The sequence below is a fragment of the Sceloporus occidentalis genome, unplaced genomic scaffold (assembly GCF_023333645.1).
Source record: "Sceloporus occidentalis isolate IW3139 unplaced genomic scaffold, rSceOcc1.0.p SCAF_4, whole genome shotgun sequence".
Taxonomy (NCBI): domain Eukaryota; kingdom Metazoa; phylum Chordata; class Lepidosauria; order Squamata; family Phrynosomatidae; genus Sceloporus; species Sceloporus occidentalis.
In genome coordinates this window covers 100307921-100321239 of record NW_028316984.1, presented here as the reverse complement: position 1 = coordinate 100321239, position 13319 = coordinate 100307921, and the positions used below count along the sequence as shown (strand labels likewise).

Here is a 13319-nt window from a genome sequence, read left to right as displayed (position 1 = left end):
CCGAAGGAGGGCAGGCTCCTCCAATCCACGCGCCCCTGGAGGCGGGACCTGTTACTATGGGAACGGGGACTAGGGTTTTTTTTCCCTAAAAGGAGGGGGCGGGGAGATTGTGGCAGCAAAGAAGGAAAGCGAAGCAGAGCAAGGACCAGGGCTATTGTGCTGCTGTTGGAGGCTCTCTATGCAAGCTCCCCCTCCAGGACTGTCAGCAGCAGGAGGAAGGCTCCCCAGCAGAGGCCACCAGGATTGCTCTGCCTTTCAGTGATCATAGCTATGAACCATTGCCAGAGGAAGGTAAGGAGGGGGCCCTGGGATCCAAAGGCAGCCCACCCAGCAGCCCCTCTCAGCCATGTCTGTGTGTGTGTGGGTTGACAATCCAGGGACATTGGGGTGCGTCTGCACTGCACTGACAGTGTACTTTGACACCACTTTAAAGTGCTGCAGCAGCTCCATCCTGTGGTATCCCCTGGGATCTGTAGTTTTGACAAAGAGTGTGCTGGTGCCTCACCAAACTGCAAGTCCCAGGGTTCTGTAGGATGGAGCCAAGGAACTTAAAAGGTAGAAAGTGGGTAGTCTACATGTCCCAGGGTCCTCTAGGATGGATCCATGGCAGTTAAAGGGCAGCAGGTGGATAATCTACAAGTCCCAGGGTTCCTCAGGATGGAGCCATGGCAGTTAAAAAGTATAAGGTGAGTCCTGTACAAGTCCCATGGTTCTGTAGGATGGAGACAAGGAACTTAAAAGGTATAAGGTGGATAGTCTATAAGTCCCAGGGTTCTGTTAGATGGAGCCATGGCAGTTAAAGGGGTGCCAAACTGCATTATTCCTACAGCGTAGATGCACCCGCTGTGTTAGTCTGGAAAACCAAGCTGCAAAGGGCTCTTGAAGCACCTGTGGGGCTCACTGAGGAAAGAGGTCTGGGCACCAAGCTGTCCTAGGCCTGGTTTGCTGGCTCAGATGCTGGGTGGTTAGGTGTCACCCCAAGTTTCTTGTTTGCTCCACAGGTTATTCTAACAGCATCTTTGACCCCTGGTGGTTGTTGTTGTTGTGTGCCTCCAAGTCAATTTTTGACGTGGGACAACTGATCATAGGGTTTTCTTGGCAAGTTTTTTCAGAGGGGGTTTGCCATTGCTATCCTCCAAGGCTGCGATGTGTGACTTGCCTGAGGTCACCCAGTGGTTTTTTATGCTCAAGCGGGAAATCGAACCCTGATCTCCAGAGTTGTAATCCAACACTCAAACCACTACACCACAAAAAAGGTGGACCAAAGGGATATGGGATTTGTTTGCTTTTCAGTTAAGAGGTTGTCATGATGGGGTAGTGTGACCATCATTATCATGCAGGTTTCATCTTGAGCACTGGGGAAAATGGGGTTGCCAAGGCAAGAGAAGTCTTGATTTGGTTAAATTGATGGAGGTGGAACTGGTCTAACAAGTTAGCATCTGGAAGACTCATGCTAGGATACAATACAAAGTTCCTTTGTGAATAGCCAAATGAATGCCAGTGGGCAACTTCCTTGTGATGACATTTACGGTACCTGGGGAAAAGGGACTTCCCTCAAAATAACAAGAACAAAAAGAGTCTCCAATACCAGTACAATTCTGAGGTTTCTTTATCAGCCATAGCACAGTATTAGAATTAACAAAGACCATTGTGTGTTGAACTTTCTCAAGCATACATTGGCCAGAGCAGCTACTCTTGTTTTGGGATGCAAACATATTTGAAACAGCTGTCAGGTGCTCCTCATATTACTTGCTGAGGTGGGCATACAGGGAACACAATGTAGGTGTGAGCTCCCTCGTTATATTGTGATTCAAGCGTGGTTGGTATTGTACGTTTGAAAGTTTCACAGCCTGGCCTTTCATGCCTTATGCAAGGTGTTCCTAATATGTCAACCACATCAACGTTAATGGGCTCACAGGAAATGGGCCTTGAGTAATCTGTGGGTGAAAAGAGCATCCTCATGTAGACATGTGGGATGCTCACCTTTACATAGAAGAATATAACTGTTGTGCTGTTGCAACAATGGTCTGCAAAATCCAGTGAGATAGTATAGTTGTAACACATTGAGTCAGAACAGTAAACTGCTGCTGATTCTTTTCAAGTTTATTACTTGGAAAAAGAAGAAAACTTTCTTAGTCATTTTCTTTTAAAACCTTGACTGAGGATGAACTGTAGAAACAATGTGGTTTGATACCACTTTAGGTGCTGTAGCTCCAGTCTGGATTCCTGGGATAAGGTCTTGAGCGTTCTCTGCTAAAGAGTGCTGGTGCCTCATAAAACTAGAAATCCCAGGATTCTGTAGGATGCAGCCATGCCAGTGAAAGTGGTGTCAGACGGCTTTATTTCTACCTTATAGGTGCACTCTGAATTGATTTCAAAGGCTTATTTACAGGTAACATGCATGCCTTAAGTCTTATCTGTGGCAAATTCTGTCACACTTAGGATTAAAGGGAACATGAGTGATCATGGTTTTATAGAATAACAATTAGAAGATCAAATGATCTGATTTGGATAGTTACTAAAACATTTATTTGAAAATAGTGTAATGAATTGTCATGCAAACAGTATTGTTACACTAAAATGGACCATCACTGAATTTAACAGGTTGCTTAATGTGTGGGAAATGTCTTCCATCTGTGGTTGGTGAGCTACTCTTTAAAGTTATATAGGCTTAACTGATAACTGGAAATTTTAATTGCATTCCACAAAGAATATGGACAGATTAAAGCATTTATGTTATCTTGCTATCTTTCTCAATATGCTGCCTTGCAGCAAACCAAAAAGGGGAAAATAACCACAATCATAGTGAAGATGATTTCCTATCTCTGGAAGATGAGTTCAGTAGAATATTCTCATGCTTATCAATTGAATACAAAGAAAGATTTGGGACTAAATACAATATTAATGCTTCATAGAGTAGACCCATTCAAATCAATGGAGTTTAAATTATTTGTAACTAACAAGTCTCATTCATTTCATTGAGTCTTAATGGCACTATCCTTGGATTTTGCCTCTTCTGTGTTGCCTTGTATATTAGTTTCCTATTACTGTATTTGTATAATAATTCTATGCATTTCTCCTTTGCATTTAATAACAGATGACAAAATCCCAATTAAAATATGAAGAAACATATTCCTCTTCTAATTATTTATAATTCCCATAGAGTGTCATTCTCAACATACTGACAATGAGTCCCCATATTGGGACATGGTACTTCCTCGACATGTATAGATAGGATTTTACTACTTGTCATTCAAGAAGTGCCTATCTCTTTAATATAAAGTCTGGTTTAGTAGTTTTAAATCTTACGAATTAGGCTAACCAGTGTGAATATATGTAATACTTTAGTGATTTTGGGTAATCAAATTATCAGGATTCTTTTGCATTGGAAATTTACTATGTAAGTACTATGTAAGTGCAAAATGGAAAATATCAGTACATAGGCTTTAGTAAATGATACATCACAGTGTAATGTCACTGTATCCACATTTTGTCAGTTAGTTCCTTTTCCATAAAACATATTTAAATGTTTGTAAACTGAAAAAAGTTGCTTAAAAGTTAGTCTTTGAAAGAACTACAACTTGGAAATTAATTTTTAAAAGTAATTTATTCTGAAGCTTACTACAGACTCCCTTTATTTGTCAACATTAACCTTTTTGTAAAAAATTAGTAATTGATTATCCTACTGCTTGTTTTCCTTTTGCTTTTTGTTGCTTAAAAAACACTCTTAAGATTCACAACCAGGTGACATACAATTTGAAACATTCCACTTTCTAAAAGAAACTTCACCAACTAAGAGGAATTCATCATACACACACTCACAGAGCAATGTCTACTTGTTAAATTACTCTTTTCTTTTTTGCAGTGAGGGTGTAATTGAGTTATATTTCCAAAGCAATGTGTTACCAGTAACTACACTGGTGACACATTAGTTCCAAATTCTTGGGGGGGGGGGGGGGGGGCTCAGTTTGAACCATGTTGTCTCTAAACAAGGTGTGTACTCACCTGCCTTCCTTACTGATAGATCTGTGCTCAAATTTCACTTGTAAGCAAGCGGCGCCCAGAGTCTTGCGTAAAGGCAAAATGGTGCTTTCTCGTACCTGCCTGCAGGTCTTCCTTTCCTTCCTCTATGACTGGAACTTTAAAGAAAATGACATATTTGTTGGAAATACTCAAAAGTAGTTTTTTTAAAAAAATAGAGAAGGATAATGATAGCACTCTTTCCCTGAAAATGTATCCTTCCATGAAAATTTATATTATGTCTCTTTTCCTTGAAATATGTCTTCACACCTTTTTTGTGGCCTTTGGTGTATCTATTAATCTTCATTCCCAGCTCTGACCTATGTTACAATCACAGAATCATATGATTCTATGTTGGAAGAGACCCCAAGGGCCATCCAGTCCAACCCCCTGCCATGAAGGAATGAACAATCAAAGCATCCCTGACAGATGGCTGTCCAGCCTCTGTTTAAAGACCTCCAAAGAAGGAGACTCCACCACTCTCCGAGGAAGGAGTGTGTTCTACTGCTGAATAGCTCTTACTGTCAGGAAGTTCTTCCTAATGTTGAGGTGGAATCTTTTTCTGTAGCTTGCATCCATTGTTCCTTGTCCTATTCTCTAGAGCAGCAGAAAACAAGCTTGCACCATCCTCAATGTGATATCCCCTCAAATGTTTAAACAAAGCTATCACATCACCTAACTTTCTCTTCTCTAGGAAAAACATACCCAGTTCCTAAACAGCTCCTCACAAGACTGATTTCCCAATCTTTCGCCCTCCTCTGGACATGCTCCAGTTTCTCAACATCCTTTATGAATAGCAGTGCCCAGAACTGGACACAGTGTTCCAGGTGAGGTTTGACCAAAGCAGAATAGAGTGGTACTATTATTTTCTTTGATCTATTCTAGAGGGAAATATGTGTAACCACATTTGCCTGTATTTATCCCTTCTCTGCCTTTGGGCAAATTTGCACTGACAGGAAAATCCAGTTTACCCTTGGGTTATTCCAATCCACCGGTCCACAACCCATAGAGTTGTACTGTATACACACACCGAGGCAAGTTTGGGAGAACTGTCCACATACAGTTCTCCCTTTTGAATTTATCCCAGTCCAGTAAATTGCAGTATACATAGCCACATGGCCATGGCACCCTATTTCCCTCCCTTATAATCACTGCTACAATTATAGAAGTTGCCCACTGATGGTGGAAGCAAATCATTTTCATGTACTGGAGTAAGTATGCTCCAGTGGATTGTATGTTGCACTGTAGAGTTCTGGATTTAAATCTTCCTTCAGCCATGAAGCTATCTGAATAAATTTAGGCCATGTCGCTACTGTTTTAATTAACAACCTTCTAAAAAGATTCGATGCTGCTGTTGTTGTTGTTAATAGTTTTATTGGTATGCCGCCTTTCTCCCAAAATTGGGACTCAAGAATGCTTACAATTTTTAAAGAACAGTGTAGCTAAAAACATACAATTAATATCAAAATGAAATTACATTATTCACAGTATTAAAACAATTCAAACCTACACTTAAAAGAAAAAATGCAATTAAAAAGATAAAAAGCTATTAAAAATAACTTAGTTTAAAACAATACAGTACCCTTAGTTCTTCAAAAACCTTCTGTTTCAAAAGCCTGTCACAATAAAAAGGGATTTACCTGTTGATGGAAGGACAGCATAAAGGAAGCCATTCTGGTTTCCTTTTGGAAGGGAGTCCCAAAATCTAGGGAAAGCTACCAAGGAGGCCCTATCTCACATCCCCATGAACTGTGCTTGTGACTCTCATGCAATAGAGAAGGGCCTCTCCTGATGATCTCAGTGCCTTGATAGGCTTATATAGGAGGATCTGGTCTGCCAGATAGCCTGGACTTAAGCCATATAGGGTTTTATAGGTCATAACCAGCACTTTTACTAGTGCCTGGAAACAAACTGGCAGCATGTGGATCTATTGTGACATGGATGTAGTATGGTCTCTGTAACCTGCCCCAGTTAACACTCTGACTGCATTTCTTTGTACCAGCTGAAGTTTCATGGGGCTGCACTTTTAAAATGCAGCCCCATGTAGAGTACACTACAATAGTCCAAACAGGATGTAACCAAGGCATGTACCACCCTGATCAGATCCAGTGTTTAAAGGAACATGCATAGTGGACACACAAGCTTTAAATGTGTGAAAGGACTCCTAGCCACTGCAGAAACCTGGGCCTTCAGGCTCAAAGTCAAAATCAGGAGTACAACCAGACTGCAAACCTACATCTTCAAGGGAAGTATAAACTATAAGTTGATAGGTGACTTGGAGGTGCATACATACATTTAACCCCATGTAACACAGGCTGAATCCCTATTATTTGCCTTTTGACTGACCAGGAGTGCCTCTGTCTTATAGATCATCCATCAAGGTGACCACAGCTGTCTCTTTTCCATAACAAGGCCTGAAACCAGATTGAAATGAATCTAGGTAATTATTTCATCCAAGACCCCCTAGAGCTGGTAGGCTGCCACATGCTCCCATACCTTGTTTGAGAATAATGTTAGACACTGGCCAATAATTATCTGTTATAGAGGGATTCAGGGACTTTTTATTATAGGGGGATTCAGGGACAGTTTCTAGCTTTTTCAACAAAGGTCTAACCATTGCCTCCTTTAGGCAACTTGGAACTGTGCCTTATTGTAAGGCGGCATTGACTACCCTCTTCACCCACTCAGCCAGTCCCGCTCTGGACAGTTTAATGGGCTGGGAAGGGCAAGAGTGTAGCACATATGTGCTGGCTCTCACCTCTACAAGGATCCTGTCCACATTCTTGGGCTACACAAATTGAAAATATCCAGTAGCACAGGGCAAGCAGGAGCCAAGGTTACATCCATCAGAATTGTATCAACTGCAACATCCACGTGAGAGCAGATCTGAGCAATTTTATCTGCAAAGTGCCATGCAGATTCTTCACAGCAGGCACTTACCTTGCAGTTTAAAAAATAAAACAAATTTGATGATAGGTTAGGTTGATGATTAAATGGGGACGTGGGAAGAGCCAAATGCTGTATGTTAGCTTGTTAGAAAAACAGCCAGGTACACTTGCACCAAGTAAAATGTATATGTTCTTAAATTACCACTGTTGTTGGAAACTGCAGTGTTCAAAAACAGTGTTAAAAATGAGGAAACTTCAAAGGCAACCCACAGGCCACATTTTGACTGTTGAATGTTGAAAGAGCAACGTTTTGATGAGGTCTTGCACTGTGAGACTTGCAGCATTTTTTTAATGATGTAATTATGTAGCCCAATGACCATATTTGTACAACATCCCTACCAAGATGTACAGTGTATGTTCAAAGATGGAACCATTTTTGACTTCTGGTCTAACAGAGCATAGCTGAAAAGGCCTGTCCTGATCAAATCTTTAGCTAGCACCCTACTGAACTGTATTATCTACCATTATCAAGTTTAAGTTCCTTGTTTAAACAATCGAATACTGAATCCCCTCCTCAAAATTCTGTCTTTTCTAACATGTGGTCCTGCAGTTGACAAATGATGCATTATAGAAAGGAAATAGCCCTGATAGAAAATGTCATCTTTGAGATGATTAACTAATTGACTAATACTGACATGATTGACTAATCTGTGATGTTTTTCTTAAGTAGATAATCCTCTGAAACATTACCACGTTTTGTTAAAGCAAACATTGGGTGAGATCGCTCAGGAAATCCAGATAAGAGGTCTTTTGTCTTAAGAAATCCCATTGTTCTAAAGAAATTCTGATGAGATTCTTTAAAAAGAATTCTAAATTCAGAACAATTCTATGAGATGGGGTCTACTTGAAGCAAGAACTTGAGCTGCATAGCTGCTCTTTTCTGGAGGCCCCTTGCTGAAAATCATGGGCCTTCTCCTGCTAAAACTAAGCTTAACGCTTTCTAGCTGAAATCATTATGTCATACTCCCAGAATCAAGAATGTTGTCCAAAAAAACTTGTTTAGGCATTCTCTTTTTCAAAGTCCCCCAAACAGCACCCCTTTTCTCTGGTGTGTATTAGGGAAAGTATTACAGTATATTGTCTTTCTTTTACCTGTTCCTCCTCTTAATAACTGCTACAGCTTCAGACAGCTTAATTTGTTAGTATCTCCTCATTCTAAAGCAACTGTCTTCTATTTTATATGGACTGTAATATTTACTATTCCTCAATGAAACATTTATGTATATCTTAATTGCAATATATGTTCAACAAAATTTCCCTTTTAAAGAGTTCTCTGTGAATGTGGGGGTTTTACTCCAATTTGCCAGATAACAAATTCATCCATGAATTCATTCATGTGTTCTGTGACATACCTGGTAACAATTATGTGGAGGACAGAATAATAAGGATATGATATTTTGAGTGTGCCCAGCTATGTGAAGCACATGTAATAAAGAGCAAGAACAATTGTTCACTATTTCTGTTACAAATTTTGGCAAGAAACAGTGTTTGTAACTGTTTGAGATTTAGGCTAAGCACAAGAAGAGCATTCTAGTTATTTCAGTCATTCAGTAACAGAATATTATTCCAAAAAGGGAATCTTATAGAATCTCTTTGTATATTTTTAATGATGATTAGAGAGTGAGATGCCCAGATCACATTAGGAAAAGGATACCCTGAAATCAGATGTGATGTTAAGAGATCAACTGGAACCCTCTCAGTTTTGTGATTTCTTAGTAAGAAAAAAGGAGAATGAATGCAGTAGGAGTTAAAAGCTGAATTGAGAGAATGTATTAAAATGTCTATAACATGTTTGGAAATGGAGTGATTCAGTTCATACTGTATTTTAAGTGTGATGGTTAAATGTGGTTTTGTGCCATTTCTATTTTTTAAAATATAGACTTTGTCTTACAAGGAGGAAGTTATAAAACCAAACTGGTTTCAACATAGTAAATCTTACTGCTTTAGGAAAAAATTAAGCTCACCAAATGAAATTTGTTTATACCCTATCCATAGTAATACAAGCTGTAAAAAATCTGATCTATGCTAGATAAGTATTGTATTGGTTAGGTATTCTTCATTAATGTATGACAGTTTACATATCCTATCCTGGGTAATATTACAGAAAACTTTGAAAGATGAAGCGATAGTTTTTATTAAGGAGTATTTTTAAGGAGAAACAAGACATACGTTTCAAGATGCTTAGAATTTAGTTGTTGTCTCAAGTATGTTTCTGCCCATGCGTACTCTTAAAGCTTTCTTCAGGAAGCTATATAAAATCACAAAAGGACAACACATAAATGCATGATATCCCACTTATTTTTATACATTGTCTACAGCCTCTACATACCTGCTTAGACTCAAACTTTATAAACTTCTGAACCAGGAACTTTTTATTGGACAAATATGTGAACAAAGCCTGACTGTTTTTTATAAGTAGTAAGTAGATGGTAGAAAAAATACTAATAACATTGAATGAGGTGTAGAAGGATCTAGGCTAAAGGAAAAAGGGTCACTTAAGAATGCTGAAATTTTTTAGAAGAGTGGGAGGAAATCAGTATTATTGTTCAGGCCTCTAGGGACCAAAGATTTTCATGTTAATTTTAAAATCCATTTCACATCCTATTTATGTATTGTCCTTTTAAGATTTTACCTAGTCCTCTAGAAGCAGCTGTAAGATGAAACAGTGAGGGTAATAGAGGGATATAGAGGCATAGGTAATAGAGGTTACCTATGAGTCTAGAGCTTCAGGATGAAAGATTTTTGGCTCCTTCAGCTGGTATGAGCTCAACAGTATTTAGTTCAGTTTAGCCAAGAAAGAGAAGTGGCGAGGGGGATCACAGAAGTATTTAAACACCGGGGGGGAAATTGCAACTCCCAGTATCCCTCACTATTGACTGTGCTGGATTGGGCTGATGGAAGTTGTAGTTCAACAACATCTGGAAAGCCACAGTTTCTTACATCTGTAGTATGTTCTTGTGTGCCTTCAAGTAATTTCTGATTTATGGCAACTCCAACACAGGATTTTCTTGGCAAGTTTCTTAACAGGAGGTTTGCCATTGGCATCCTCTGAGACTGAAGAAGTGTGACTTGGCCAAGGTCAGCCAGTGGGTTTACATGGTCTCCAGAGTCATAGTCCAATGCTCAAACACTACTTCATGTTGGCTCACTTATTCTTGTAGTACGACATTTTTAGGAGAGCTGTCACATAATCATTGAGTAAGGCACTTTCTGTTTGTTAGGTCTGACCAGTTCACATTGTTGAGCCAAACCTATTAGCATCTATTATGGTCATAAACTCATAGTGTAGTTTACCTGAATGTCCAGAATCTTGAATTGGCTTTTCAGCATTGCAGATAAAATCGAAAATGATGTCAAAACTCTGCATATGGTGCTCTAAATGCATATTTGAAAGGGCTGTAAAAAGGGAACCAGTATACACTTTCAGCTGGAGGTTGTCAACTATAGAGAATCAAGTGATTCTGTGTGCATAGTGAGCTAACCGATTCTCTGTAAAATTTTTCCTTCAATGTATATTAGATAATTAGAGAATTTATATTCAAACCAGATATGGACAGCATAAGCTTGTATGATATGTTCACTTTGCCCAAAGCTGCTTTTCAGGTGGATGCAGCCTTCGGATCGATATGGACATTAAATAAATATGCATATTTCCAGTCTTTTAAATCTAGGTGACAGTTCTTTAATGCATCTTGTGGTGTAATAGCCTTTCTTAGGACTCATTTCCAATAAATAATGTACATTTGTTTTCATTTAAAGAGTGTTTAGTTTATCTTAGTGTGAGGACTAGAATTTAGATCATTTTTGTTTGTATAGTGTTGAGAATAATTTGGATGAAAGGTGTCTCTTCCTTCCTTCTGATCACTCACTATGGTATTGATATTCTGTATGTAAATAAAGTAGATTTAAGTTGGTGTTCTGTACCATGCTATGTATTTGGGTGGGCCATTTGTGGCCCTCTGAACAATGTTCCTGTCATCACTAACCATTTATTGTGCTGATGGGAGTTGTATTACAAAAACACCTGGAGTGCCACAAGAACCCTAACCATTTTGTACAGTGGTAATCCTGACTCTTTTCTTTAGCTCTTGCTGAGCTATTCTTGAAATAGCCAAACACAAAGAGGAGAAGTCTGTTCCGCAAAGGAGGGACAGGGCTACCTTTAGTAGTTTCAGAGATGAGGTAATTTGGGCAGATACTGCTTGGCAGGCAGGAGTGAGAGAAACTGCACCTGCAAACAGTAGGTGTGTTTTTTCTCACTCCTGCTGCCAGTCTCCTATGTAATTCTTTGAAAAAATCTGTTTTGAGACACTAATTAAGTATTTATATTGAAGGAGTGGGTTATTATATACCTGATACAGTTTAACAGTGAAGTGAAATGAGAAGCAGATAATGTAAGTGTCTAATTTTTATGCCCATTACTTTGTTTCATGTCTGACCTTTTATTTACCTACATTTAGTGCGACTGTCAGCTATTCTCTAGTTTTCCAGCACTAGTACACTTTAACTTGGGATGCCTGTGACCGATCTGTCAAAATGTCCTATCTTCATAGCAGTAAGCTGCTCCAGGTTCACCAAGTGAGTCCGTATAGTCTTTTGCCAGAATATAGGCAAGTGATGAATTGATGCTCCCTATTAGGTCCTTAAAACACAATTAGGGGAAACAACAGATTCCCTGAGATCAGCACAGGCCCCAGTGGGTTCCATAGTAGGACACAGGTCTCAGGGGTCTCCTCCACATTTTACCTCCTCATAGAAACATCTGTTGTCTTGGGGATGGTTCTGCTGTAGGACATTGGTTGTGGCTGATCCCCAAAACAATAGGACTGGTTGTGGATTCAGAAAAGAAGCACAGTGAGTAGCTGCTTTGGGAAGCAGCCAGTCATAAAAGGTGTGCACCCTGCACCAATCTGGCCAAGCTTTCCTATGTATGCCCATGGTCTCAGCTTACCAAGATTATCCAACCCAGCTTTTTCACATACCAAGAAGGTTGTTCATCTGTGCCCCCAGTAGTGACTCCCATGTGTACCAACCAACCTGTCTAAACCTAGGAGGGCCAGCCCCTCCATGCTACTTAGAATTAGCCCATCTGACTCCCTCCCCAGAACAGTGCTGCTGCTCCTAACTGCACTCCTTGTCAGATTGGTCTGGATCCATACCCATATTGTATTGGAACCAAGCCACATCCATGTTACTTACTTAAGCAGCTAAATGGTGCAAGAGATCCTGGACATAACTCACAATTCAAATGGATTTAATTTGAATTGTTACGACTTGATGTATACAGTATACTCAACACTGAAGGTACAAAATAGTACTTGTTATTTTCACAAATATTCATCTCCCCCCCCCCCCCTCCAATTTGCTGTGCATGCCTAAATAAGTTCTGGTGCAAGTAATTTCCTCCAGAGATCCTACAAGTCATTGAATTGAATCCATCTGTGTACATTTCCAGTATCACATAATCTTAGATTAAAGAAACCTGTTTCTGGAAGTCACCACATTTCTGCAGTAATGATTAGGTTATTTAAAAAACATATTAAATAATTAAACCCATTATTACAAATTGAGAGAACACAGTTCAAAGAAGTCTGTCCACCAAAACTCAGCAAAAACCATTAAAGAAACAGCCAAGAGGCCATTGGTAACTCTGAAGTAGCTGAACAGATATGTAGCTGAAATGAGAGTAACTGTCTGTGGAACAACTTATCACCCAAACACTCTGCAAAACCACAATTAGAACGAATCCATTGTTAAAACAATTCATTTCAAAGTTTCTTTGGAATTGCAGCTGTAATTGTGGCCAAAGGTGCTTCTAGCAAGTATTGATTTTGAGGTAAATCCCTTTCCAGCCAGCAAGTGCCAGTTTATTTTTGTTTGCTTAATTTTTGTGCTGCAGTACAGATGAGACAGTACTACTGGCAGCAAATAGCAAAGACTAAGAATGACTACTGATTAATGTTAAGGAAGATCTTGCGAAAGTGGGTTATAGCTGAATATGAAGAAAACAAAAATAATAACCACAGAAAATTTATATAACTTTAAAGTGAGTAATGAAACCATCAAAATTGCTAAAGATCTTCTGTTCCCTTGTCTCAGTCGCCAGTCAAAATGGCGATAGTTATCAAGAAGTCAGAAAAGGATGAAAACTAGGAAAAGCAGCTATGAAAGAACTACATAAGATCCTAAAATATAATGATATCTCATTGAATCAGAGTCATCTATTCCATACAATAGTTTTTCCTATTTGTATGGAAGCTGGACAGAAAAAAAGCTGACAGGAAACTCATTTGAAATGTGCTGGAGGAATATCTATGGATACCATAGACCAGGGGTAGGCAACCTTTTTGA

General features: G+C 39.3%; 1 protein-coding gene across 2 annotated transcripts in view; it reads left to right on the top strand.

Moving 5' to 3' along the window:
* Positions 1-3: 3 nt before the first annotated feature.
* NUCB2 (nucleobindin 2) overlaps positions 4-13319 on the top strand; it is a 55839-nt gene continuing 42523 nt past the window's right edge. The window contains exon 1 of one of the 2 annotated variants that reach the window (XM_089521069.1): positions 4-291. In XM_089521069.1, coding sequence (XP_089377195.1) covers positions 271-291 — 21 coding nt within the window. In that variant the 5' untranslated portion in view covers positions 4-270. Of the gene's footprint in view, positions 292-650; positions 687-13319 lie in introns of those variants that run through there. The other variant, XM_089521070.1, reaches the window with a different exon arrangement.